General features: G+C 36.8%; 1 protein-coding gene across 1 annotated transcript in view; it reads left to right on the top strand.

Moving 5' to 3' along the window:
- The window catches only part of PTPRN2 (protein tyrosine phosphatase receptor type N2), a 564688-nt gene that overhangs the window by 157136 nt on the left and 380386 nt on the right, over nt 1–27166 (top strand). Inside the window, exons 5-9 of the mRNA XM_015651707.1 lie at nt 2919–3081; nt 15946–16420; nt 22723–22977; nt 24293–24333; nt 25843–26216. Coding sequence (XP_015507193.1) covers nt 2919–3081; nt 15946–16420; nt 22723–22977; nt 24293–24333; nt 25843–26216 — 1308 coding nt within the window. The remainder of the gene's footprint in view (nt 1–2918; nt 3082–15945; nt 16421–22722; nt 22978–24292; nt 24334–25842; nt 26217–27166) is intronic.

Below are 27166 nucleotides of genomic sequence, written 5' to 3'. Positions count from 1 at the left end.
GCAACTTAGAGTAGGTATCTAATTATCAAAGAAACATTATGTCAGGAAGACCTTTTATTAAGGGTAACGTGTGTAATAAGACAATATGAAGTCATACTAATGAGTCATTAATCCCCACAGAGCTGGTGAGAGCAGGAAAATAGACTCAGACACTTGAAAGGTAAATTGACTTAGGCTAAATTAGTGCATAAGAAATCTGATGAAACAGAAGACATGGATTTCATCTCAAAAAAAAAAAAAGCTGAAACTGGGAGTTTGATTTCAAGATGAAAGTTCTTTCTTTTTTGGCTAACTGGAGTGTACGTGGTATTTCCTGGGTCCTTATTAAATTTCAAAAAACCCTCTCTTGAAAGAGGACTCAAGATAAAGGAAAAAAGTCCATTCTGCACAAAGAAAATAAATGTCAGTTGTGTTCATTGGTGCAATTAGGCAACACCACAAACGTTTCCAGCAAACTTCAATGTATGAAATGGGATATAGTATTATTTCTATAATAAAACCATAATTAATTCAGTAATAAGATACTCTCAGCATTTAAAAGGGAGATATTTATTCTAAAATTTGTGGTATCTATTAATTGGGAACATTCCAGAAATAGCAGAGGTGCAGTGGTTTAGATAAATCCACAAAAAAGCTTCTGAAATGCTAGATTTTGTAGGAAATACGTAATTATTTCTGTAGATAAATAATTATATGTGGTATTGTCTTTATACTCTTAAGTTCATTGTATGCAAAGTCATTTCTCAGAGCAAATTAAAACTTCCAAATAAGTGCACAAAAAGAACTCATTTGACAGTCATTTCTCCTACTCACCAAGTTCTTTTATATATTTGTCTTTCATCCATTTATCAGTATGACTTTGTCATATTTAAAAGAAATATTTTAATTTAGTTGCAATAATTGGTCATTTTCATTCCTGAGTTAACGAGGTGATATAGTGGTGAGCTACAAAAACTTTTTAAAATCTTTCAGATGTATTCATAGTATCTTATTAAAGCCATCATCAAATGAAACCTAAATCTTTGTAGCCTTTTTCATTTTAATTGTTTAAATGTTTATAGCATGAAATATTACATCTAATGTGGAATGTAAATATGACTGCAATTATTGTCTCCATATGAAAAATGAGAAATCTTGGATCCCAGATTTTTCTTCCACCACCAGTGAAACTGACTATATATTGAAAATAATGGTTTGAAAAGCCAACCTAAATACTGTCCTTTGTACATCCAGTTCCTGTTAGCTCCAGTGGAAATCCTTGGAGCAGAATTCGCTCTGTCTATTTTTTTATTTTCCCTTCCTTTAAAAATTAGTGAAGAAAGCAGAAGATAGGTGTTGGAATTAATGAATGAAAGATGAGTGTTGGCAACTGGGATCCTTCCTATGAAGAAAGCCTGTTTGGATTAGTTCATCTCTATTGGAGCAGAAAGCACAGCACCCAGGTTTCCCTAAAACTGCAGAATAGTTTTGGTCTGGCTTTAAGCTGAAAAGAAGGTGGATAATGTTACCTGCATGCCCACATTCCATCAGAAAGCAGATTTTAGAGCTCTGGAATAAGAGAAAAGCACAAACAGCATGGGTAGGAAGCAAGACTGATGGTAAATGATATCAGGTTTGCTATAGTTCTCTCTGCAGTAACCCTTCTTTTTCCTACAGTTTGTGTTCCTGGTGGGAACCTGCTGTTAGACACTGGGGAGAAATGGAGGATTTTTCTGGTGTTTCCAAGTGAGCAAACCTGTGAGCACTGTTGGTTGCAATGCCACCACAGTAAATTAGTTTATTAATTACATCTATTAGTACTGAATTAGTAGGGACACAAATTTGGTACAACTGTGAGCGTGGAAGGAAGTCTCTTAATTTTTGATTAAAGTAATATAATTAAACCCCAGCTTTGGAAAATGATATAATGGTGCTCTCTCAGGCTGTGCCTCTACATTCATGCCAAGATGTGGGCTGGTAGAATAAAATTTTATTTACAGTGGCACAGAGGTGTTGAAAGTCAAATTCATTCACTGAGCTGTAAAGCTCTTCCACCTGGAATTCTTCAGTGGAGAAGTGTGTGGGCATGTGAGTAGGAAATGGTGACACCAAAAGGTGATTTCCCTCAAACAGCTTCGCTCACAGGGAAGGAAGAGGGCTGGGAATTTTCTGCTTTCTTGCACAAGGAACGAAATAGTTACCGATGCTGACATTTAAATTATCATCACCATTTACGTGCTGTTGAGATGGATGAGGACAGCTGGTAATAATTCAGATTCATTGCACACAGCACTCTGAATCCCATATAAACACCTCCACACTGCCATCGTTTAATCACATTTCTAGCTTTTCTTTGCAAATGTCACCAAAATCTGTCTAAACCACTCAGGAAACACCACTATTCTGTGAATCCCAGGCACATGAGAAGATCAGAAGAGATACTTGTTCCATCTCATTATTCCCTTTTCAAGCCTTTCACTGGAGTTTACTTGCTCCACTATTTCTGCATATCCAGTAGTCTTTCTTCTATTCTTTACATTGGTGTAGGGCCAAATGGATATTGAATATCATCATCATCATCCAGCAAGTTTTTTAAATCTTAGAACAATCTCATATTTCTTTGCAGTGCAATTTAATCATGTGCATTTTCTTTTTACAAGCATTTTCTTTTCTTTTGAATATGGCTTGCCTTGATGTGGCATTTTACTTGATTTACTTTAGAATCGTTAACTTTGATTCATGAAATAAATTGTTAATATTGCAAGACTTTTTGACTGTTTTTGCTGAAACATTGACTTTTCTATAGTTTTGTAGTTGCTAAGCTTTTGAGTGACTTTTTGTTATGTATTGAACGACAGCAGCTTGCAGTACCTTTTTAGTTGGCCACTTTGTCCATTGGACAGGCTGGTAACCTTCTTTTCCTTCCTTTTGCTGTGCAGGACTTTGGGACAGAATGAAGATAATGAAAGAAATTATGATGTAGAAAATGATGTGAACTTGGCCAAGTCTCTTCAGCAATACCTTAAATATCTCAGAATTCTCTCCCAGTCTGCATCTAAAAATTTGTATCCAAGGAAGACAAGTGACAAAGCTTCTGTCAAGGTAGTATTTTTAATGTGGTTATTACATTTTGTGATTTTTGAAATCTTTGAAATTTCCCCTCTGTCTGAAGACCAGACATTGCTTTTTACTGCCTCCTCCAATTATCATAAATGCACTAAATTTCTTAAAATTAATCACCTTCAGCTTTGTAAATGCTTCAGCTCATCAAATCTGGAGCATTTTACCCTAATTAGGGATGGATTGCATGTGATGAAGAAGGAAGAGTGGGATAAAACTGGTAACATCTTGACTGGCTGATCTGAAACTCTGCTTCTGAACTACTCCTCTCTAAAAACCTGACTGAACTACCATGTGAATTCTTCCTGGTGTTTACGCTGCTTAGGGTACAGTTCACATAATCGTTTAGCAGATTTTTATGATGGGTTTGATTAATTGTGCCTCAATATTTCCTACTTCTTATTGATCATAAGGAAAGCCAACTGTGACCAGTTAAGGTTCATATGTATACATTATAAATGTACAGATAGCTGGGAAGATAAATCACAACTATTAAATCTTGAGTGTCGACTATGTCAAAAGCTACAAACATGTCTATTTGAGAATTGAAGCATTTTTCCCCTTCCTTCCTAGAGAAAATCGGTCTCACTCCAAGATGCAACTTGATAAGTTTATTAAAATTATTGGATGAAGAGCTTCCATACAACAGGCCCTTATGGCCCTGTATCTTTTGCTCAGAAGATGTTCACTCTGATTATAAAGAACTAGGCTGCTATTACAGCAATTCTTTACAAGAAACTGTCTGTGTTATTTCAATGCATACAGTATAAATGCAAAATTTGCTAAAAAAATATACTGAAGTTTTAGGAAAAGTATCTGGTGAAGAGTCTCCAGTATCAAAGCCAAACTGCTTTAGTTTAGTTCAGGGATTCACTCAGAGACACCAAGCCGTTGTGGTATCTGCAACAACAACTCCTGGTGACAGCACCAGTTGGAGCAACCATTTAGTCAAGGTTGTTATTGTTGTCAGAAGCACAACTTCCCAGTTTCTGACTGACTTACATACAGCACTTATGATTTATGGCACATGTCATCAGGTGCTCATCTGAGGCAAGAGGAGCTTTCATGCAGACGCAAGGCAGCTCTGAGGAGGAATCAGGGACCACCTTGATGGTGCTTTTGCTCCACTCTCTGCTGCAGTGAGGATGCTCTGTTTTGAATCACCAGCTTTCAACAAAAACTTGCTCAAGAAGTATTTCAGTGTGGCTGGTGTTGTCATGCAAGTTCATAAATAATCCATATGGCTGAGACCTTCTGTGGGGAAGCCTGCTGTGATAACACCACCCACCAACCTTATCGAGTGTTGCCATGGAGATGGGTACTCTGAAGCCTGGGGGAGTGGGATAAAGAGGAGAAAATCTGGAAATGAAGCACATATAGGAGCAAACTGTACACTTCTATTTACTAAGGAGCATCTTGAAACAACAGACATTGAGTCAGATGTGTTACCTGTAGTTTAAAATCAAAAAAGCAGAAAAGGAAAATTATTTTAAAACTAGTAATCAGCCATGAATTTTAAATGATCCTGAAGATGTTTCCCTATTCTCGGCAAATAAAATGCAACTGCTCTTGAAAAAGCAAGAGGGACATGGTATTTTTGTCTTGATTCATTGTTTTATTGGTGAAATAGCATTTAAACAAGAGAGAAGCCAGCACTTTTGCTGCTCCAAGAAGCAGAATTAAACTCATGAAATTTAACAATTTGAAAAGAGAAGGTAGAAAGTAAGTGAATGAGCTACCTCTGGTATGGTTGTGCTTCTTGAAATTGGAGATAGCTATCTTACTTTAATTGCAAGCTTCAGCAAAATATTGGTACCTTATTTTTGTATTTAATATATAAATAAATTACAAACCCACATTAAATAATTGTAGGAAGATCTTTTAAACTTTCTTGTCCTTTTCTGATTAAAATAAGCACAAGCCAGAAGTACTTTACCCGACTTAGAACTGCAGCTTTTGGACTTTGTCCTTCTTTAAAATAATTTTCTTTCAAGTATATATTTCCCTCTGTCACTTCATTCCTGCTGTTGGGGAGTAGGAGATGTAACGCTGCTCTGGTTGCTTTGATGCTTTACGTGCTGTGAAGTGTAGCTGAATCTTGCAGAAATTTAGTGCTTCTTGACAGACTTCCTGTGTGGATTCAGGTTTCAAGTCTGACATCAGTGGTCTCTGGCCAAATGTAAAACAAAGGAAGATAAAAGATAAAGAGGTTTTAAAATACTTATACTCTGAACTTGTTATTTGGTATCTTAACATTAATGTATTTTAAAAACTTTTAGTCTTCACTTGCCCTACACTCTTCCAGTTGTCTTATCAGAAAAAAAACTACAGAGCTTCAAAATTACGGAATAGATACCATACATACAGTTATGCAGAAATTTGTAAAATAAAACATCACAAAACTTAAAGCAGGTAACTCCTTTTCCCTTGTTCAAACAACTGTCAACTTGAGGCTTGATACAACAGTGACAGAAATAACACCAGCAAACTGGTTATTTGTGATTGACCAAAATTTCTATGGTGTCTACCACTTACTACAAGTACTTCTTTGGGTAATTTTTGAAGCACTAGAACTTCATCACTAACTTAGAATTATTTTTCAGTATTTAGGCAGTATCTACTGTAGGCTGTAATCTAGACAGCTGATAATCATTCTGCCAGGGAATAAATAGCAGCAAATCAGAAGTTTGGTGGGTCTGTTTCCCAAGGGTTACAGTTGTAAAGAACATTTCGTTTTAGTTAGCTGAAAAGAGTTGTTCAGGAAATGGGCACTTGGTGGCATTTGTTACTTAAGCATTAGCTAGTGGGATTTTGTGTTTGCTTTCCTTGGTCTTCCCCACACGCACACTTGGGCTTTATGGAAGTTTTACGATTCACAAAATGCTGAGTTATCAGTCTTTATGATTCCTTTCTACCAAACCTGGATGCAGTACAAAAAATAACAAATAGCCACAAATAGCTACAGAGGTAAGAAATGCAGAGGCTTCAAATCAAGTGTGAATAGCCCTGCCCTTCTCCCCTCCAGCTGGAGCAAACTCCTCTAATATCAAAACACCCAAACCCCTGAAAAACCCACTGAACGGTTTACATTCCTACAGAAACTGAGGCTCAGGGTTTTGTTGGATGTGGAAGATAGCATGTAGCTGGTCTTACCAAAACTTACTAAAGCTCAGCTCAGAGGCTGTAAAGGAGAACTTGCTGGCTTTGCTGCTGGTCTGTGTGCCTGTATTTGAATAGTTACAGGAGATTTCAATTGTGCTGCTTTCATCTGACTGAGAAAAATTTTTTTTAAATAAGAAAGAGAACTTATTTGAAACCTGACTCAGATGTACTTCCTGCTGGACAGGCTGTAGGAATAAGGAAGTTGCCATCACACTTGTGCTGTGGCTGTATTTCTTGTTGCAGGAATCTCTGTTCTATGGTTTGGGTTTTGTGGCTTGAAGATTCATGGAATTGATTCTTCTCCTTCTTCCTGACTTGCCCTGTGAGGGCTTTGGATGGAGTTGGCCCTACCTGCTGCTGAGGTCTTTGCCAATGTGCCATTCAGGCCCTCGTGGGTAGGATGGGGAGAAAGAAAATTATGTCAAATACATTAGGGAATTCCATGAATTTTCTGTTGTTACTGTTTCTTTGTGTTTTAGCTACATTTTTTTTAGTGGCAGACTTCTTGTGAAGATATTGTGATTACAGAAATCTCCACATCTTAGGTATTCTTATAAATTTTGAAGCAAATATTTCTGGGGAAAAACCCCACAGAACCTTTACATCAAAGAAGGGGCTAATAAAATTAAAGGCCTTTTCAAAATCATGAGGAAGGAAAGGAAGCAGGTAAAGTGACTGGTTAGTGCTAGAGAGTTGTGGCTCAGCAGTGCAGTGGTTCAGAAAGGGGAGAACCTGCAAGTCAAAGTCATATAAAATAAAAATTCATATATTTGCTGGCCTAAAAAAATAATTTGTTTGAATCTTTACAATTGATCACCAAAAGAACTAAGATATATGATAATTATTTTGAAGCAAGTATTAAAATAATAAAGGATTATTATTTATTTTAGAAAATCTGAGTACATGAATACTCAGATATACCCCAAGCTTATCTGCAAATAATAATTACTGTGATTAACTATAAGAAATTACTTAGTCATTGCAAATTTTAACCTAGAACTTTAATTCAAAAAAATGACAGCACACTTATTTATCTAACACTGATTTAAACACAGGACTGAATGAAGTTTATCAGAATTTTGACAAAAAGTCGAAAAACTTCATGCTGTGTATACATTTAAACTCTATTTATATAAAGATAAAATTTAATATTTCATATCTAAGGGACTATGTATAAGAAAATGTAATCCAGCTGTACATGAACACTTTCATAAAAATATTTCTGAAATAATTTATAAAGGAATGTCTCCTTGAAGCTACAGAACTGCCTCTCTATTGGCATTCTTATGAAATGGTATCTGAACACTTCCCAAGCATTTGTGTATTCATTTACCTAAATGAATACAAGGTAGGGAAGAACTAACCCCCCTACTTCACAGACAGTTTAGACAGATTTTCTGAGGTCATGCAATAATTTTTTGGTAAAGTGTAGACTAAAAGCTAAGCTTCAGATCCCAGAAGAGTATTTCGTCTTTCAGATCATTCTCCTCTTCATTGCTCTTTATAGAAAAATAAAAACTTTAAATCCTCCTAAGAAAAGCCAGCCAGCAGACATACATGAAACACCCCAAACTAACCAATGAAAAACCCCACAAAATCCAAAACCAAACCAAAACAACTCCAAAACCCAACAAACAAATCTCCATAAGCACTGGAGCAGAAATCATTTGATCATATAAAGATGTCTGTATTGCTTCAATGATCAATGGAGGGAAAAAGAGAGTTTTCAAGTTGTGATCCATCTGTTTTAATATAAGTATATAAAATGAGACACTGTGATTCCCATCCTTTTGGCCTTTCTGCAGGAATCTGATGTAGATTGCAATTTTTTATGGAAGGATTGGTACTCACACACATAAAGGTCCAATAGAATCATGCCTACAAAACCTAGTAAAATTGCAATCATGTTGTGTGTGGCATAAATACACAGCCTGGTGATCTAATATGTTGCCCTGAAAATTAAACTTTCTGATAATGTTTTCATAGTTTTGGTTGCTTTCCCATGAGAGTCCGGTAAAGATAAGTTGTTTATTTTATTCCTTCTGAGAAATATTTTTTGTTGGACATTTTGCATGACCAGTGGGTTTGGGAAGGTGGTGATTTGGTTCTCCAATCCCTGGTCATTGTCAAGATTCTATAAATACTGAAGTCAGAAAATAAAGTCCCAGGTTTTTGTTCTAACACTGAAGGTAGTAGTGTGAATCATTTCATGTCCTTTAGCGACATAATGTGACTTGTGATTTATCTTTTGAACTAGTAATTCACCAATGGAGCATTCTAGTGCTAGTATCATGCTCAAGTCTTAGATCCAAACTGTACTTTTACCTACAACCCATCAGTTTATGCAGGATATAATGACAGAGTTTCAACATCTAACATAGAAATCATCATTTCCCTTATCACACAGGTATCTTGTAAGGATTAATTATTTTTTCAATTATTAGAAGATACAAGTGCCATTGAAATGTTATTATAAATGATCTCTGTCAAGTCTGGAGTCTTATTTAAAAGGGCAGTTAATTAATTTCTAGTAATTCCCAGATGAAACATAGACTGATATTTTCAAAATCTCAAATACTGACTGGATAATAAGATTTAGTTCTTTTTCAGTGTCTTTCCTTCAAAATGAGCTATTTTTTTTCCAAATACCATGTGTTTGGAGTTTGCTTCTGTAATTTTTCCTGCAAATTTGCTGCTTGTCTTGCAAATATTTACTCCTGGTACTTCAGTACATTGCAATCAGTAAATAGAAGATGATGGAGCTGATACAAATTTTAAAGTGCAATCCATTTTTATTTTTCCATTATACTTATCAAATCAGAGGGTGGAGCTCACAGAAATTTAAACTTACTTTATCTACTTCTGTGTGAGTATGTTGGTGTAGACATTTCAGTTCAGTGGAACAACAATTTCTTTATTTTTAATAGGGGCAAAGACCTCAGCTGACTTCAGGCTGCTGTCCAGCAAATGGAAGGTTGCTTTCAATAGGGTTTTAAAGCAATGTTGTGGTCATCGATCCTGCAGATCTCCATTCACTTGCACTTCTTAGGATAAAAGTGTTTTCTAGATTCATGTGTTGGAGTTATAAATATATTGAATTGGTGTTAATGTGCTCAACTTTTGGCAGATGAAGATCATCATGTTTCTATGAAAATCATCTTTAGATAATGAGATAGCTCAATACACCAGCATATGCCTACAGAAAATGTGTTTAAACATCATTCACTGAAACCTTGAGTAACAGACTTATTGGCATATGAGCAAAATGTTCTCAGGCAAGGGAAGCTGGTACACCCTGGTAGATCTATCAGCACTGATCACCAGGCTGCACAATTTCTATCATCCTGTGGGCTGACTGTCACTCTTTGGTTCCTGCTGGCGGTGTCAAGGAGCCCCTGGATTCAATGGCCTGGCAGAGGTAAAGGTGCCCCAAGTCTTGTGTCCCTATGTCCAGGCAGTGGCCAAGTGGAGCAGGTACTGCCAGGAGGCAGCACAGGACACAAGGTACAGAACAGAACTTGCCACCCAGGAGAATCGTTAGAAATTGAGTTTGTTGAGAAGACAGGACAGACACAAGACATGGTCAGACAGGTGTTTTGGTCAGCCTTCTTACATGCTACCATTCCAGACTATTCCTTTTTTTCCTAAACATCCCATGGTATGCCTCGGACAATGACAAGCTGGCACCCATAAAGAGTCCTGCAGCTCTTAAGGAGTCCCACAGCCCTGCAGACATTAACCCCTTTCAGTCTGCAGTGTGATCCAGAGAGCTTTCTCCATCAACTGTCTGGTGGGTGGCAGTCCTGGACATGATGGCTGATGGCTCACTGTGATGGCCCTGGATGGAGCCAGGGCGGGGGCCCCTTGCCATGGATCAGGTTACTGGGAGTCCCCCACCCTTCACTTTTCTCCATGTGTTTTATTCCTTATAGAGACAGGCCAGGTTATCATGTATCCCAGTGTGTAAAACTGATATTCTTTGTTTATGATGAGGCAGTCATGAATGCTGAGGAAAGATCACCCAGAACTCCTTCTACACCAAACAAAATGCTTTGACACATAGGATGGAGATGTATCAGAAGGAAAGAGAAAATGCAGTAGTTATGAAAACTAAAGACAGTAAGTTACATCAACTGACAATAAATCTTATCCATGTAGGAGAATCTGTTGTAGACAGTTGAAGGGTAGGTAAGTGGATATGATCATTCCAAAGGAGATTAAGAATGGCTGGGAAAATAAGTCTTAAAAGTGATTTTATTAAATAGCAACTTATACGTGAAAGAAGCCAGTGTATTTTCCTTTTTTTTTCTTTTTTTTTCCCTTTTTTTTTTTTTTCTTTCTTTTCTGAAGCTTGTTTTGCTTAAGAGTGGAAGCCAAATCTCTGAAATCAACTGAAATTACAGCAGTAGAGATTATTGAATGCTGTAGAGTGAGAGCCTGGACAGTCCTGCTTCACTGTGATTTCACTAAAAGGATTAGGAAATAAAGTAATGAGTAGTTTCTATCAAAGCAGACTCTGAAAGCTCCTTTTGCTTGACCAAGTTTTTGACAGTCCAAACTGCAGGATGTTAATTAGCAATCTCTGCCACCTTATCTGATGTAGTTCTTAAATGGTTTCAAAGCTACTGTATTTTTCAGAAAGAAAATAGAAGATAGTTACAGAAAATTATTAATGAAATAGTAGGTCAGGTGAGATGACTGTAATGTTGCCTGTTGCCTTGAACCTGTGAATCTTAAACCTGTGCAAGGCCATGGCCTGATGTTGTCCCATCACTGCAGGAAACACTGGCTTGGCCTCTTTTCCAGTTTCTGGATTCTGGATTAATTTTCCAAGTTCTTGGGGTTTGTTGTATGGTATAATCTCATTATAGTTAGTGAAAGGGTTATTAGCAACTGGTAGAAAAGGCTTTTGCTTCATTATTACTCAGACAATGAAAGCTTTCATTGGCTGTAGTTTTATTTTCAGCTAAAGCTAACACTAAATTTGGTGCAGAGTAGTAAGGTCATATCTACATCACGCAGAGCTTGTTGAGGGAGTTCCTCCCTTTCCACTTGAACCTGGCTGGAAGCCTGCTGAGATATCCTGATAGAACAGCACTGTGTGAGCACAGCAGCTCCCCAGCTGAAAGAATTAAGGCTTTGTTGTCATAGGACTTGTTACTTTAGCTGTGATGCTCTGAGAACAGAGCTGTGCTGGTTGCTCAGCCCCATCCCAAGGACTTTCACGCTGTCATCCACTCCATGTCCCCTGTTTGGCCCTCAGGTTTCATTGCTGGGTGGATTTTTATCAATGTAAAGGTAAATCAAATGGTACAAATTCACAATCTACCTTTTGATTCAGCAGTCAAGCAGTGCCACTGGTGCTGGTGTTTATTTTGGGGGTTCACATGAGTACATGTGTCTCCCATGTGGTGAGTTTGCATGAGGCAGGTCTGTGTGAGTCACAGAGTACCTAGACTGTGTCTGGTACAAAAAGCTAAACTTCTTTCACTCCACACAGTGAGTTAAGGTATGAGGTAACTTCATTTCTGGTAGTCTTTGGAAATGTTATTTTATCCCACCATGCATAAGAGGGGCCTTCCAATGTTGTGGTTTTATCTTCTAATTTCAGAGACCATGATGTCAATATCTCAAATAGGCACAATAATTTAAGAGTTGTGGGTGGAATCATGCTTCAACCAAATTTAGGTTGTAGCAAATGGGTTAATATCTGCAAATGCATCAAACAGAAAAACATATGAAATTGAGGGCAGAAGATTTCTTCTTTATGCATTTCTAAGGGATTTTTGTTAGCTCTATATGCCTTCAAGATTTAGCAAATGTATGTGCAAGAAAGGAAGTATTTTGTCATATATTTGATTCCATTCTTTCTGCACTTGGGCAAAACATTCAAGTCAATTTACCCTTCTGTGGATAAATTGAACAGTATTGTATTTTATATATCTAATCCTGCACTCCTCTTCTAATTTGCTTTTATTTTTGATAAAACATGCAGTCCATAGACTTTTGCATAGTGTATCTGCGGAATAACTTAATGTGCCCTTCTGTGAATTTTCATGCAGAAAATACCTAAACCATACAAGACATTGCTCTAACAATTCCATCTTCAGAAAATTTAGCGTGTGTGGTTTTTTTGAATGTGTGAATTATTGAGATAGCTTATCTGAAAGGTGGTGAAGGAGAGGGAAACCCTGTGCAGATGGAGAAATAAGATTTTTTTAAAAAATTGAGGGCTTTGGCAATTCATTTGGCAACTTTTCAAAGGCTTTGTATCAGTGACATGAGGTAATTGAACAATATTTTACCTATTAAAAAAGGAAATGTTCCTGATAGTAACAAGGGCTTGTATTTCAACCCTACTCAGTATAAACCATCTATATGGTAACTAGTGCATTCTTTATTTTTGCACATTTCACTCAATGTTTGTTTGGGGTGGGTTTTTTTGTTCTATTACTGGCACTTCATATGAGTCCTGTGTAATCAATCCAGAAATGTATTTTCTTTCAAAAATTTCTAGCTCTGTGTTTCCCTCTGCTTCTTCATAATGTTAGAAGATTCTCCAAAGGCACCAATAAGGGAATTTACATTATTTTCACTAACCGTGGACTATGCCATTTAACTTTGACATTAATCAAACTAGCAATGTACGTGTTCAGGAGTGGGTTTTGCAAAACCCACTTCAAATAAGATAACCACAGTGCTCTGCAATTGTTATTAATAACTTGGGATGTAAATGGTCTCTGGATTCTAAATTACATATTACTGATATTTTTCTCCTATAAAATAAGGACAAAATTCTGTAAAATTAGATTTTTTTTTCCCCATACCACTTAAGCAAACGCATAGTTTAGGATTGTATTTATCTGTGCTTCAATTTTACTTGGATTTCATCTTGCAAATGTCAGGTGGCACATATACTTCTAGTGTTTTGTTTGAGATGGGAGCAGCAAGGAAGAGGGTTTTTTTTTCTCCTGGAAGTGGAGGATTGCCGTACAGCTGTGAGACCCCTTTAATTAAAGCCAGAGTAAACTACATCAGAAGGGCTGCTATCTCAGTGAAGACAGCTGAGCTGTCAGTGCTCTGCTTTAATTAGAACTTTTAATATTTCATCCCTTACTGCCCAAAGTGTGACCTGTCAAGCTGCTGAGAGGCTGCCCCTTCCTGACAGAGGTGCAGCTCTGAGCCCAGGCCTGGCACACACATATCCAGTTTGTGTATGATCACTCGGTGGGTTGGTGGTCTTTACTTTGTTGATGTGCTCGTTGTCTGCAAGAAAAGAAAATCACTGATCTATTAATGCTAAAGGGTACTTGGACTTGTTAAATAAACTTGTTAAAAGCCAGCCCACATCTCCTAGCCCTAATATTTCACATGGTTTGAGAGTGTCCAGCAGTTTCTTTCCCTCTGACACTTACTAGTGGAGCTTAAGAGGCAAAAGAGAGAGGTGGATATGGGACATAGATCCAAATTAGGGTGCAGTTACCAAGTTGGATTGAGAGATTTCTTATCTTTCAATGGCTGAATGGGGAATGTTCTTTTCCCCCTGTTACATTTCTCCCTTTCCCAGCTCCCTGTTCTTCCTTCCCTTGATCCCAGGAGGGGTTCTGGAAGGCTGCAAGGCAGAGAGAACAGGAGTGGGGAAGGCAGATGGCAGCTTATGTGAATTGTCAGTGAACTGCTCGTGGTGTCCTGGGCTGCTTTGTGTCACCCTCTGCAGTTCCTCCTCACTCTGGAGTGAGTATCATTAGGGAGTTAATTACCCCAGGCAAAGACCCATTTAAATAGGGAGATAAATGCATCTGACTGTAAGTTTTTCACATTTAGGCTTTGCTATTAAGCATGTGAACAGCATTCAACTTGCATTTTGACAACTGGCTCCCCCTTGGAGCTGATCAGAGCAATGCCTACCCTGCAGCTGGAGCACTGAACCAGAGCTGCACTGCTGCTGTTTGATACAGTTCCCAGGGGACACTGAAATATTTCATACACAAAGCTGCTTGATCTCTAGCTCTGTGCTTTTTGACACTGCTTCACTGCAGCCCAATTTCTTGGATTTCACAAAGCGCATTTCTATGTTAAAGACCAACTGCAGAAATCCAAAGCCTTGCATTGGTAGGTCACAAGCAAAGTGGCCAAAGTGCCTTTTGTCTCTGTAATAAAATTGCCTATACCATAATACTCTTTAAATCATGATAAGGACTGTGGAATGAACCTATTAAATAATTTCTCAAGGGGAAGAAAAACCTCTTGAAAAGAAAGTTTGAATATGTATTGTAAAATATATTAATATGTACCGTAAAATACACTGGCTATCATCAAAAGAAATAAAATTGTTCAGATGGAGAGCAAAATTATTGTCCAGAAACTGACAATATGAAATCTAAAAGTAATTCTTCATCTCTGGAGGAGTATATCAATCTTACTTATATTGTTTTTACAAAGTACATTAGCAAATACATAAATAATGATTTCTCTGTCTGTATCCTTCTAATTGCTCTCCTCCAGAGTGTGCAGCCTCTTCACTCGCTCTGTAGCTTTTGCAGCTCCATCTATCCTAAATCATTGTGTCATCAGTGCACAGGGACACCAGTGATTCACTATAATTTATAGCAGTGAGAGCTGAAATAGTCTCTGTCCTAAGGCTGCCACATTGTGATGTAGTTTGTGTGACAGTTTAACCAAGAAAGCGCAGCTGAGAGGCAGGACCCATCCCACAGCACACATACAGTATGGGATGTAATAGAAGCAAGGTGTCCTGAGGGAATTATAAACAAAGAATATAATTGGAATGTTTCTGGATATAAGTAAACCTCTCAGTTCAAAGTAGTATTTAGCAAGAACTGAGGGAAAATTATTTTTGAAATTATTTAGGAGGATGGAACCTGGTTTGCTAAAAAAATGAAAAGGCCTGCCTTCAGGTTGTGATCAAAGCAAAAATGTCTTTAGGATTAAATCATAGTAAAAAGAATGTCCATCTGGTGTGTCCATGGAAATAGAAACTGCAAATAGAAAACTGTACTGCAAGCCCGCCTTTCTACTTTATATTCCCAGAATTTTTTTAGTAAAAATGTGGTTTGAGCTTGATTGACATGTTTTTAACATTGTTGTTTAATTTGCTGTGGTGTTTTTCCTGAAAATAATAGTTTAATTAAAAAACAATTTAAACTTCATTTATACTTTTTTTTTCACAGTGTCAGATGATATATTTATTAGAGATTTAATTTAGTGGAAAAAATGTTTCATTTAAAATAGAACAAAGTATTTAATGTATGCAAAAAATTGCTTTACTTGGTGTTCCTTTAAAAATTACATTTTTAAATTGACATGCTAATTTTTGGTAAGTAATCTGAAAAACAGTTATTCTTACAGGTTAAGTAAAAACCAAAGGCAAAGTGGATTTACTAAATTTCCTTTGTGGTGCACACATAGTTGACAGTGACTTGTGTTATTCTCTCTCTAATCTCTTTCTCTTTCTTTTTAATAATTTGATAAACTGTATCTTTGCTTATGTAGTAGTGCCTCTTTGAAGCACACTTAGCAGTTTGAGGTTTGCAGTTTACATTTGCATGACTGGTTCCAATTATCGTTTTCCTGGTAAACACTAAGGGTTATGCCTCAGATCCTGGCACAACAATAATTACCGAGCAATCCTGACCCCTTTTATCCATCTTCTGCTCTCTCTAGAGCTACATCTACAATGACCCTATGAGCTACTACATGAGGCAGAACCTCAAAGAGCTATCACCTCCTTTGGCCCATGCATCCAAATCGCTCCAGGAATTCCCTGAGGATCCCCGTGGGAGGACGCTGAGCCAGCTGCAGCCAGCCCAGCTCTCGCCGGAGTCGGGAATGGGGCTCAGCCAGAAGAGCCTGATGGCCTCACTGCACTCCTACATCACCCAGAACCTGTCTGCACAGAGCAGCGAGAAAAGCCCTCACAGCAGGACTAAAGGGTCCCAGGTTTATGCTGGGAGATTGTACTCTACACAAGTCAGTCCTTTTGATGGAACTTTAGCCAAAGGAAAAGCGGAAGATTTCAAAACGAGGAAGCTGTTGCAGCCGAGGCCTGTGCCTGGAGTGCTGAGGCCAACCCCTGAGATGCTGAGTCATAAATCTCCTTCCCAGGATGATCCAAAGGACCCTCTGAGCATTGTGGATGGTAAAGCTGATATTTACTTTTTTTTGCTTACCTGAAGTTTCCCTTTTGTTTACTGAGCATTTTTGAGAAAAAGAAAATAAAATTAGACGTTTAATATATCTCCTAGTACTGGCATATTTATATCTGACATAACACAGTAATAATGTTCACCATTCCAGCTACTCTTTCCCTGCAAACATCTACCCACCTTCTTCAGCCCACCTTCCATATGTGTGCAGAAATATATGGCATTTAGTAAGACATAGCATTTATGTAATTTATTATATTTTCAAAGCATTTTACAAACAACGCATAATTATGGGTATATCTTCACTACCAAATCTGTTTTTATGCAGTCATCCCACACTATATATATAGAAAATGCAGAAATGCCTGGTTTTGTTCCACATCTCTTCATTTAACTATAAATTCAAGGATCATGGGTAAAATTCAAAGTTAAGCACAGAAGTTAACTGTTAGATGAATTCTGCTGCAGAACACAGAGAAGGGAAGAGTCTGTCAGTTCCATGGATATGTAGACAAGAAAGTGGGGTTGCATCTAGTTTTGTCTGGACATTCTGTAACAGAGAACCCATTTCCTGGATTTTCATCTTTTTTTTTTTTTTTATAATGCTGTTTAACAATGATTGGATTGCAGTTTATTCTGAATGTGATAGTTCAACAAATATTTATATGAAAATGGAGGGTAACATCCCCATGCTGTGATACACTTAAAGCGCTGCTTTGTAAGATGAGTCTTGGAGATCGCGTAGACTTTATAACTCTGATTCATTTTGTTGTTTCTTTAAACTAATCTGTCAATGTTATTCCAGTGGTTTAGATGCCTGGAAAATGAAAGAGTTGATCCCCAGCCATTGTCCAGCACTTGTATCTGTTACACTGCAGTCACCACTATCCCAATGGATTTTGGTGATGTGTAAGAGGCTCCTTTTTATCATCCATAAAGTGTAGTGTTGTTTGATTTGTTTTGTTTTCTTTTTTGTAAATATCCTCCAAAACAAGAACACACACCAACACACGGTAATGTCAGAGTTTCAGCAGAGGAAGGATAATGCTTGTAGTCTAAAGGATGCTCAGGAGTGAAAGCATTCTTGGTATGGTGCCCAGAGATAATAGGTTTCAAGGAATGAACTATAATGTAAAATCAAATCCAGGTGGCACTGTAAGACTCTTGCACAGGTTAGACAATTTTGTTGCTAGACTCAAAACAAACTAGGCACATGCTGGTTTCATTATCCTCCAGCTGTTCCACTTCACCTTTCCTGGTAGGAGCCAACTGGGAAAAAAATGCTTAACACTTACAGGGAATAACATGTTTCACAATTCATTGGGTTGTACTACTTTGACTTCTCATACATAATATGCCCTGCAGGAACTTGTGCTATTGCATTTGCTTTTAAATGTTGCATAGACAAGGCATTATGAATTGTTTGAGTAGGAAATAATGTTGTTTCCTTTGTATTTTTGAGCCACTTAATAATCTCACAAGGAAGTGGTGAGGACAAACCCCAACATATTCATTGCTTAAAATCTTGTCCATTGGAATGAAAGTGGTTTAGATTCAGATTTCCTAGGCTGACCACACAACCTCTTTCTGCTTTTAACCTTTCTCCAATCTCTCTTGTGCTTATGGATTATTGAAGGTTTGTGGGTTGTTTTTCTCTTGCACTCTGTGAGCTACAGAACTGTAAAAAACTGGAAGGCATGGGGTGCTCAAGTCTCTGATCCATCTGATAGAGGATTAGACAAAGGCACTGGACTGGGAGAACAATCCAGAAGGTACTCAGCAGATTAGTACTGAGAATTGCTGCAAAACAGTGGCAGGTAAATTTGCTAAAAAGGCACCCTGAGGGACAAATACAAAAGAAGGAAATGTGGAGTTATTTTTCTATCAGATTTGGAAGTTGTTACCTCTAGGAGTAGCATGATGTGCGTGGGTACTGCCTTTGTAGTCACTGTGCAACACTGGAATTGTTAATCTCTCCTCTGCACCAGCTGTATTTAGAGTTTGGCTCAGTTTGATGTGGCTTGTTCTAGTCTACTGATTTTTTGTGTGTTAAATATTACAGAATACGTCTCTCTGTTCCTTTGAAAAGGTCACAGAATTAGTAATTCAGATGTCTTAAAAAAAATAGCAAACTTCCATGTTTATGGAAAAAAAATATTTTTTTATATACATCCTCTTTCTGACAAAGCTGGGACCACCATTCCATGTGGTGCTCAGCTGCTGAATCATCTAACATGTGGTCAGTAGGGTGATGGAGTTGAAGAAGACAGACCACTCTGTGGAATTTCTAACACAGTTCCTGTTCCCATACCATGTGGTTTTCAGGCAAGCTGGCTTTGGATCTTGTGCCAGCAGAGTATGAGGCATCATTTATATTCTGTAAAATAAAAAACTGCCTTCCCTGGATAAGGTGCTATTGTTGCCTCCTAGAGAATTCTACTGGTGGACCTTATATTAAAAATTACGTCTTCTAGGACATGTATGCCTTTTCTGCCATTATGGTTCCAGGGTAACTATAAAAGGCAGTTTGCATTCATCAGTTGGAAAGCTGGAGCTAAGGGAGAAATCTGGTTTGCAGTACAAGCCCTGTGAAACATGACTGAGCATTGCTGAGTCTACTTAGTAGGGAGTCCATGGGAGACTATAAAAGCTGCGCACAGGTAAATGTATGTTCAAGTACATGTGCTGCTTAAGTGCTGTGCCATTGCAGTATCCATCTGCTTTTTGGTTTATCTCCAAGAATATTTTCTGACTTTAATAAATTCATCATATTACCCAAAGGTGTTTGTAAACAGATGCAGTGATATTTGTCTGTTTATCAGTGTTATCCAGTAATTTGCAAATTATTGCAAACATGGACAAGTGCCATAACAAGATGTGTAGATATCCATATTTACCATGGACAAGGATTAATATCGTATCAGTAGCCATGTGAAGTTAGTAACACTCTTTATGTAGACCTGCCTTTTACCAGGCTGTTACAGACACCTTGGTGACTGTCCCTCCTGGGGTACTAAAAACATGATGTTCCTCATACTTACCAGCTTTGGTTATTGCCTTTGGTTATTGCCTTTGGTCCTTGACATTTTAAGTCACTTTTTAGTTGTTCAGTAAAAGTAGATATAATGCCCAAGTTTTACTCACATCAGTGCAATATTTAGGAGTCTGTTTGATGAACTGTGCCCAGGTGGCAATGACCAGGCCAGGAATGCCAGTATTAGAGGAGCAGGAGGCTCCTCTATATAATGTTGAGGTTCTAGTGGACCAGAAGAACCTGCAGTGAGCCTCACAGTATTATCTGGAATAGGGTCTGTGGCCATTCCTTTTTCCTGTTTTTCCTTGCCCTGTTCCCTCATTCCCATTTGTTTGAGATTAAGACTCCTGTTTTGTTGACAGTGGATATTAAAGATTAGTCTGAAGATGGACTGGAGAGATAAGACTGGGCTAAGAATATAGGTAAAGAGAAAAAGTTAGTTTGGAAAAAATGGAATGGAAATAACAAGACTACATTGCCTACATGTTGTTGAGGAACTCACTAGTTGGTCTTGACAGCTGGCTGAGAATCAAATGAAAAAAACAAAAATCTAGTTGTGTTGCATTAATATACCTCTTTTAATTATATATGTCCTGAAATATAATTCTCTTTTAAGATTTATCTTCAAATGATGTTTTATTTGTAAAGTTTTAGTTTTGATTTGGATCTGACATATATTCTGTCTTTCCATTGCTGACTTTATTAGCGCTGCTTCAATAATTTAGGCTTTCCTGTCAAGATATTGTCCAACAGTTCTATAAAAGATAAGATCAGAAATGATACCTAAGCAGACACAAGGCTCCTGTGGCAATGCAACAGTAATATTTTCTTCCTCTAGCTTAGTTTTCTGCATTTCTGCTATATGGCACATCCTCTCACCTCTCTTGTGCTTCTTGAAAATGTGTCTTGAACTCAGGTTGATCAAGTGCATCAAAAGGTTTTGTTGCAGTTTGGATTAATTTGTTCTTGCAAATTACCTTCCTAAACAAAAACATTTGGTCACCATGCTTTTACTGTATTATTAAATTCATATCAGGGAATGGATACAATAAAGTGAAAGGAAACTTTTCAAAGTATTCTCTGAAGTGTTGCTAAGCTTCCATCAAACTTCAGTATTAATTTTGCTGCCTCCACATATCTTGGCCCGGGGAGTTTGGCACAGATTGAGTTTACATCTTTGATTCACATTTCTGAGCACTTGCTTTCCTGTACAAAGCACTCTGCTATTCCAGTATGGTACCAAACTCTTTGTTGGCTGTCAGTTTGAAGTAACATCACAGATATAACCTATTTTTATTGATAATCACAATTAAGTGTACTTAAAACTGTGTTTTTTTAAAAGAAATTTCAAAAGTTCACATTTTGCAAGATTAGCTTGTTTTTTTTATTACTGAATTTTATAATTGAATTAGTAGAATTTTGTAGTAACATCATGGTGGATTATTGGAAAGATGTTTCCTTTTTACCTGGAAAATAAAAGAACCACCTTCCCCATATGTTGACATCCTCTCAGACTCACAGTAAACCTATTATTTAAGCTGTTTAAGTTCTTTTGCTTTTTATGGACTAATTAGTTAAGGAAAAATGGCATTATTTTGGTTTGTGAATTTTGGTCAAGTCAGGAGAAATTAGTCTTTGCCTTGAGATGGAATTAGGAGGCTGATGATGAGATGCTGATGGTGAGTTCTTCAGTTAAAACTGAGGGATCCAAGAAAGGACAGACATGTCCAAGGTCTTGGCCTCTTTTTCCCAATGAAAAATAATCTTTGATGCTTTTTTCCCTGCAAAATCACAGATGTTCCACTGCCTCTTCCCTGAAGCAGAATCTGTTAACTACTTGTATTTATTTCCTACTCTCTATGTACTTCTTCCTCCTTTGTTGTGAGGAAAAAGGAAAATCCTTATTTTTAACCCTTCTTCTGGCATTGTTTTCCCCTTTTTTCCTACTTTTAAATTCACTTTTATGTGGGCCTGAAAGCTGACAGCATGGTCCAAAAGCCTTGCTCACAGATGATGAACATGTCCAACTACTGGGCTTAATCTGGGCAGTGTTAGTATTGAGAAAAGAGGTTGGATGGTGTCTTCAAACTGCTCATATGTAGATTCACACATTTAGTAGAGATTTAAAAGCAGTCCTTATTATCCTCTTCCTACACAATACTATGTGAAAGAGTTTTCTTTCTTGCATGCATATGTATAATTATGTTAAATTTCTTATAAAGATGAATAAGCAGAACAGAGGCATGATTGGAAATGGTTTTGGTGTGCTACAGTAAACACCACGTTTAGTGTCTTACACTCCAGGAGACATTATGCTGAGTTTTACAGAGTTCTACAGACTGACAAAGAAGTAGAGATGCAATATATGCAGTCAGAAAAGTGCCTTCCCTGGGGAGCTGTTATGCTCCATCTTCTGACTCACCTTTAATATCCATTGTCCTTGAATTTCCTTATCTTCAAAACTTTTATCACATCAAAGGTGTTTTGCTATTTTGTTTTGTTGTTTATTTCTCAATGTGACTGGTAAAACATTCACAGCTGGCAAACCAAAACAAGTTCTATGTCTGTAAGTTTATATCTATATTTAAAGATATATGTATATATTGTGTATATCTATCTGTATCATATATATCTGTAAATATATATTTAAAAATTATATATGTTCCAAAAGATATTAATACAATTTAGAAATTTTGTCCTTTACATATCCATATATATAATGGACATAGAATTATATCCCCTTCTAATCAACGAGGAGCTTTTTGATTGAAAGACAAAATATCTGACTCTCATTTTTTCCCAGGACTCTGTATAGCTGCTTGTGAAAGCAAATCACCAAAGAAAACTGATCTCTAGGAAACAGGAATGTTGTTTATACTGTTCTTCAGCTAAAAAAAAGTTATACTACTTTAAAAGTTAGGCTACTTGTTTTCAGTATTTTGAGTCAATTTAGACTAGGAAAGGATGTGCTTCTTGTAAAAAAAAAGTGATAATTTCATGCCCTCTCTAGAAGAACTTGCTGGGTTATATAATAGCATATATACCCCTGTCCTGGCACAGATTCACCTCATCATAAACTTTAATATCCATTAAGAATACTGTGCTTTCTGTAAGGAATGCAGCGTGAATTAGTGTGCCTCCCTTTAAAAAGCAGATACACTTCATGAAAAGAAAGCTATCTTTTAGGAAAAATTAAAGATATAAGCACATGTGTTTCATGTACACAACTAAATCATGTGCTTATGTTGTTTTGTCATCCAGAGGCACTTATTAAAAATGTATTGAAGGACCTAGAGAAACACCAAGTGAATGTGGAGAATCTCAGCTCAACAGAACTGGATGAAATCGCTGATACTATCGCCACTGCAATTCAAAATGTTGACATTCAGGAAGAAACAGAAAGAAATGCTGGAAAAACTAAAGAAGACAAAACAGAAGCACAAATGAAGAAAGGAGATGGTCATGGAAGGGCAGAGCTTCAGACTTCATTAATGGAAAACAGTGTTAATATACCAGGTATTAATTTTAAAAGTTAAGTACAGCAAAAGACAGCTACCCTAATTTTCCTCTATTGCTTCACATTAATGCTAGAATTCTAAAAATTAGTTTTAAAGAAGATGGGAGAGAAAGCTTCTGTATTTCCCAAAAGGATGTGGAATTTTTAGATTGTTGTTTTCTTTTTACAGCATGTTCTTAATTTACCAAAAGAAAATCTGTTTATGAACACTTGATGTTCAAGCTTCACAAACAAGATAAGCCCAATTATATTGAAATAAGAATTGCTTTATACTGTGTGGTCTAATTTTCTATTCTTGAAAATGAGATGTTTAAGCAAAATGATAAGGGAAATTACTTTATTACAAGATGTATTTCAAAATATGCAGAGAAAAAATATTTTTTACAGATAACTTTTTAACATGCCACAGTTACTTGCAGAAGAAAATCTGTGACAAGTACAGGTACAAACCTGCTCCTTCCCTTTTCATCTAAGGTTATTTGTTTCTGTCTGCACACATACTTTCCTGGTGATGCAGATTCAGGAGCCACAGTAAATGTCATTAATGAGTGAATACCACAGTGGAAAATAAGTTACTGTTCATCCGTTTTCTATTTTAGGAATGCTATATTATCTAGTACACCAGAAATGTATACTGTAAGTCATAAAAAATGTTTTTAACTGTCTGTTTTCATTTTTATACTGAAATCCTTACTAGTTAGGGATATTCTGGTAATTCTGATTACCAGATTTTGTTGTCGATTAAAAGGGTCAAACCTGAGGATTTATCTTGAATCATGCTGAGAAAGATGAGTGACATTCAGTTCATAAAGCAAAAAAGCCAGTGTTACTTGATTGAGGTTAAGGATGTGACTGAATTTTATCACTGTAGCTAAACTGTAACATTATTTTGGTGAATCATGTCTATTGAAATATGTCATTTTCTTGAACTAAAATATGTACGAAGAAAATCTGTTTCCTTTCCCATTACTGTAAATGCCCATGCAGCAAGCTAGAGCCATTTTATTCTGGTTTTTTTCTCAGATATTGGTAAACTGATATGATGATTTGACACTTAGTTAGCAAAATAACACTATTACATTGGCTCTTGAAGTACTCTGTCTATTGATCTTGCATTAATTTGCTATCAAAGTGGGGTTAGAATAACAATAACAAATTATACACTGCTCCTTACTCTGCCCTTTCAGCTTTGATGTCTCAATGTTTAAATTACATAAAAAGGCCACTGCTAAAAAGCAGCCTATGAGAAGTCTGTGTTTTGTATATGATATTTGCCCTTCATAACTATATATTTGTGCTTTTCATCTCCTACAGACACTGGAATGCATGAAGCCAGCGTGAGAACTCAAAAAGAGGTAGAGTACCAGTGTTTTAACAAAGCAAGTGTTCCATCTCAGAATATCAGGTTTCTGTGCAGTGAAAGACAAACTCACACTTCTGAAATATAAGACTTGTTCTGTTTTGTGTGGCTGTGATTCAATGTCACACATAGACACACTGTTGTTGATGCATTTAAATATTAAATGAGCATTTATTGAAACCTTAACCAAAATCAGTTTTGATGTTCAAAAAGTAAAATCAAGTCCGTTTTTTACCCTTTCTCTAATTTTTAAATAGACAGAATTAATAATAGATTCACAATGTTCAGACAAATTCAGGCTTTTCCTCAAATCAGTAAATTTTGAGCTTTTGAGAATTCTTTCCCCCTTGTCCTTTGGCTCATAGTTCTGGGGAACATCAGAGGTATTTCAAAAGCTCTAGGCATTACATTTTGTACCTTAGCTAGCAACATCAAAATTAGCATTTTAATCCAGACTACTTTTGCAATTTTCCTCCTGAGCTTTGAATCATATGCTGTGGTCTGCTGTCCAATATTTAGCCATTTTTGAGGTATATTCATCTTTTTCTCAGTTTCATGGAGCAGAAAAATGTCAAAGGAATATTTTAAAAAACTGTGTCAAATTTTCCCTACTATGTACTCTATCAAAAGCTAATACTACAAGACTCATAAAGGGGCAGATCCTCTTGTGTTCACAATAAAATCTCTTCCCCCCTTCTACCAAGCAAGGAAAGCACACATGGACAGTATAGAAGGAGCTTTGAACACCCACAGGAAAATCTTTAAGGAATGAAGTACTGCAATCACAGCAGACTTACAGAGGATCCCATGTATAAATTTCCTTGTGACAGTTTGAATAGGGAATATTTGAATAGAATTTATTGTGACACAGAGCACAAAGTGCCCATTAGCCATCATTTCCTCCCAAATGCTTGGTTGCAATAAAGTTATGTAATGAAAGTAGCTAATGAACTTTTTCAAGCACCTTTTTTGACTTTGGTTCGTTTGCTTATTGTTGATTTATTAGACAGATTTTGGTTTTCTGTGATCTTAAGTTTAGTTTGTTGGATCACTCACATACAATTGTCACCAATGCTAGAGATGAAGAAGGGAAACAGAATTGGTCATGCAGTATTTGTTCCTTTTCCTCTGTTATAACTTCTGAGACCCAAGAGGGATGAAAGTTTCCAGGCCCAACCCAGGAATATTGATGGACATTTTTTTTTCTCCTTTTCATTAAGTTACCTGATAACAAAGTTTAATTTTCATCAGTATTAGACACACAGACACACAAAAACAACTGGAAAAATATAGTGGCATAATTTAGTGCTCTATTATTATTACTGAATAAGCAGCATGTTCTTAACATAGTCTAGCAGTTTATAGAAGTTAAGAAAATGATCATGCAACAGTTGTATGAGCAGACTCTACCATATCAATAAGAGCTTGAAAAATTATATCCAGATTTGGTGAGTATAATCTTCCTGTGTTTAGTTTTAAAAATAATATTATTCTTTTAATACAGGAGAACACTGCAAAACTAATTAGATTCTTGAATGAGAATGCATTAGCTGAAAATATGCATAAAGACCTTTTTCCTGAAGAACCTACAAAGACAGAAACTAAGAAGTCTGAAGAAACTGATCCGCTGTCCTCAGAAGAAACAAATGCTGGTGTGGAAAATGTAAAAAGTGAGACTTTCTCAAGGGAGCTGACAACTGCAAAGAACAGTGAATCTGACTCCAAAGACCCGAGCCAGACCAGCTACTGGATTAAGAATGCTTTAATGCAGGAAGGAAATTCCTATGAAAAACCTCAGAAAAGCACAGGACAAGGCTTACAACTTGAAGTGAAGTCTTCTGAGGAGAAAGAATATGGCTATATTGTGACAGTGAAAGAGTAAGTACAACAGCCAATTTGAATGGCATTTTTAACTGGGGAAAAGATAAAGTCATTGCACCTAATGAAATATGAATGTACAAGAGGAAAATGCCACAGGCCTGATTTTTAATAAATCTGAAACTGTTTGGAACCTGTTCAGTACTTTGATGAAAATACAAGCAAACAGTTCCGTTTTCTTACAGTTGCCTTTCCTCCCTTACGGAAGACATTAAATTTGTAGGTCTTTTGCTTACACCTCTCTCTATCTTCTCATGTTCTAGTGACCTTCCAATATGTCAGTAAGTGTGCTTATGGTTAGGATGTGAGCTTTAAATATTTGACTTGAAAGTAGTCTAAATATCAATGCCTGAGTCATTCTTTCAAAAAAACGACATACAATAATAAAGTGCAGTATTTTCTCTGTGATTTCATTTTGATCTGAAAATAACACTTATAGGAATCCAAACATCACATATGCAGCTAGTTTAGAAAGAAAGACCTAATGATTTCAGGTCATGCCACTAATGAATTTGACATTTAATACTGTACTTTCAAAAAGGCAACTTTAGCCCCCTAATGATACACACTTCATTACAGCATTTGGGATTTTAGAACCATGTAGGCACTTCTACATCTTTTTCCCCTTTGTAGAACAATGTTATATTTGATTAGCAATCCTGACTCCTGTGAGAAATTGGGAAATTCTAGGATGAGCTTACAAATCACTGCCCAGCATCATAGAGAAACTGAGGCAGAAATTTCTTTAGCTTGTGTTGATTCTTTTGTCTGTCTAAAAACTTATTATTGGGATTGAAGGCAATAGGATTGTGGAGGATTCTTGTTTTTACTATAGTGTGTTGCATTGAAATGCATGCGGCTGCACATTAGAAAGAGACCAAAAAATGGTGGAATACCCTTTAACTGCACTTCTTTGTTCCTGCCTAGGAATGCTATGTGAACCAGTAGAA

Source organism: Parus major, chromosome 2 (genome assembly GCF_001522545.3).
Source record: "Parus major isolate Abel chromosome 2, Parus_major1.1, whole genome shotgun sequence".
In the NCBI taxonomy this organism is placed as follows: Eukaryota; Metazoa; Chordata; class Aves; order Passeriformes; family Paridae; genus Parus; species Parus major.
The sequence above is the reverse complement of the archived record's forward strand: the minus strand, read 5'-3'. Positions and strand labels throughout refer to the sequence as shown.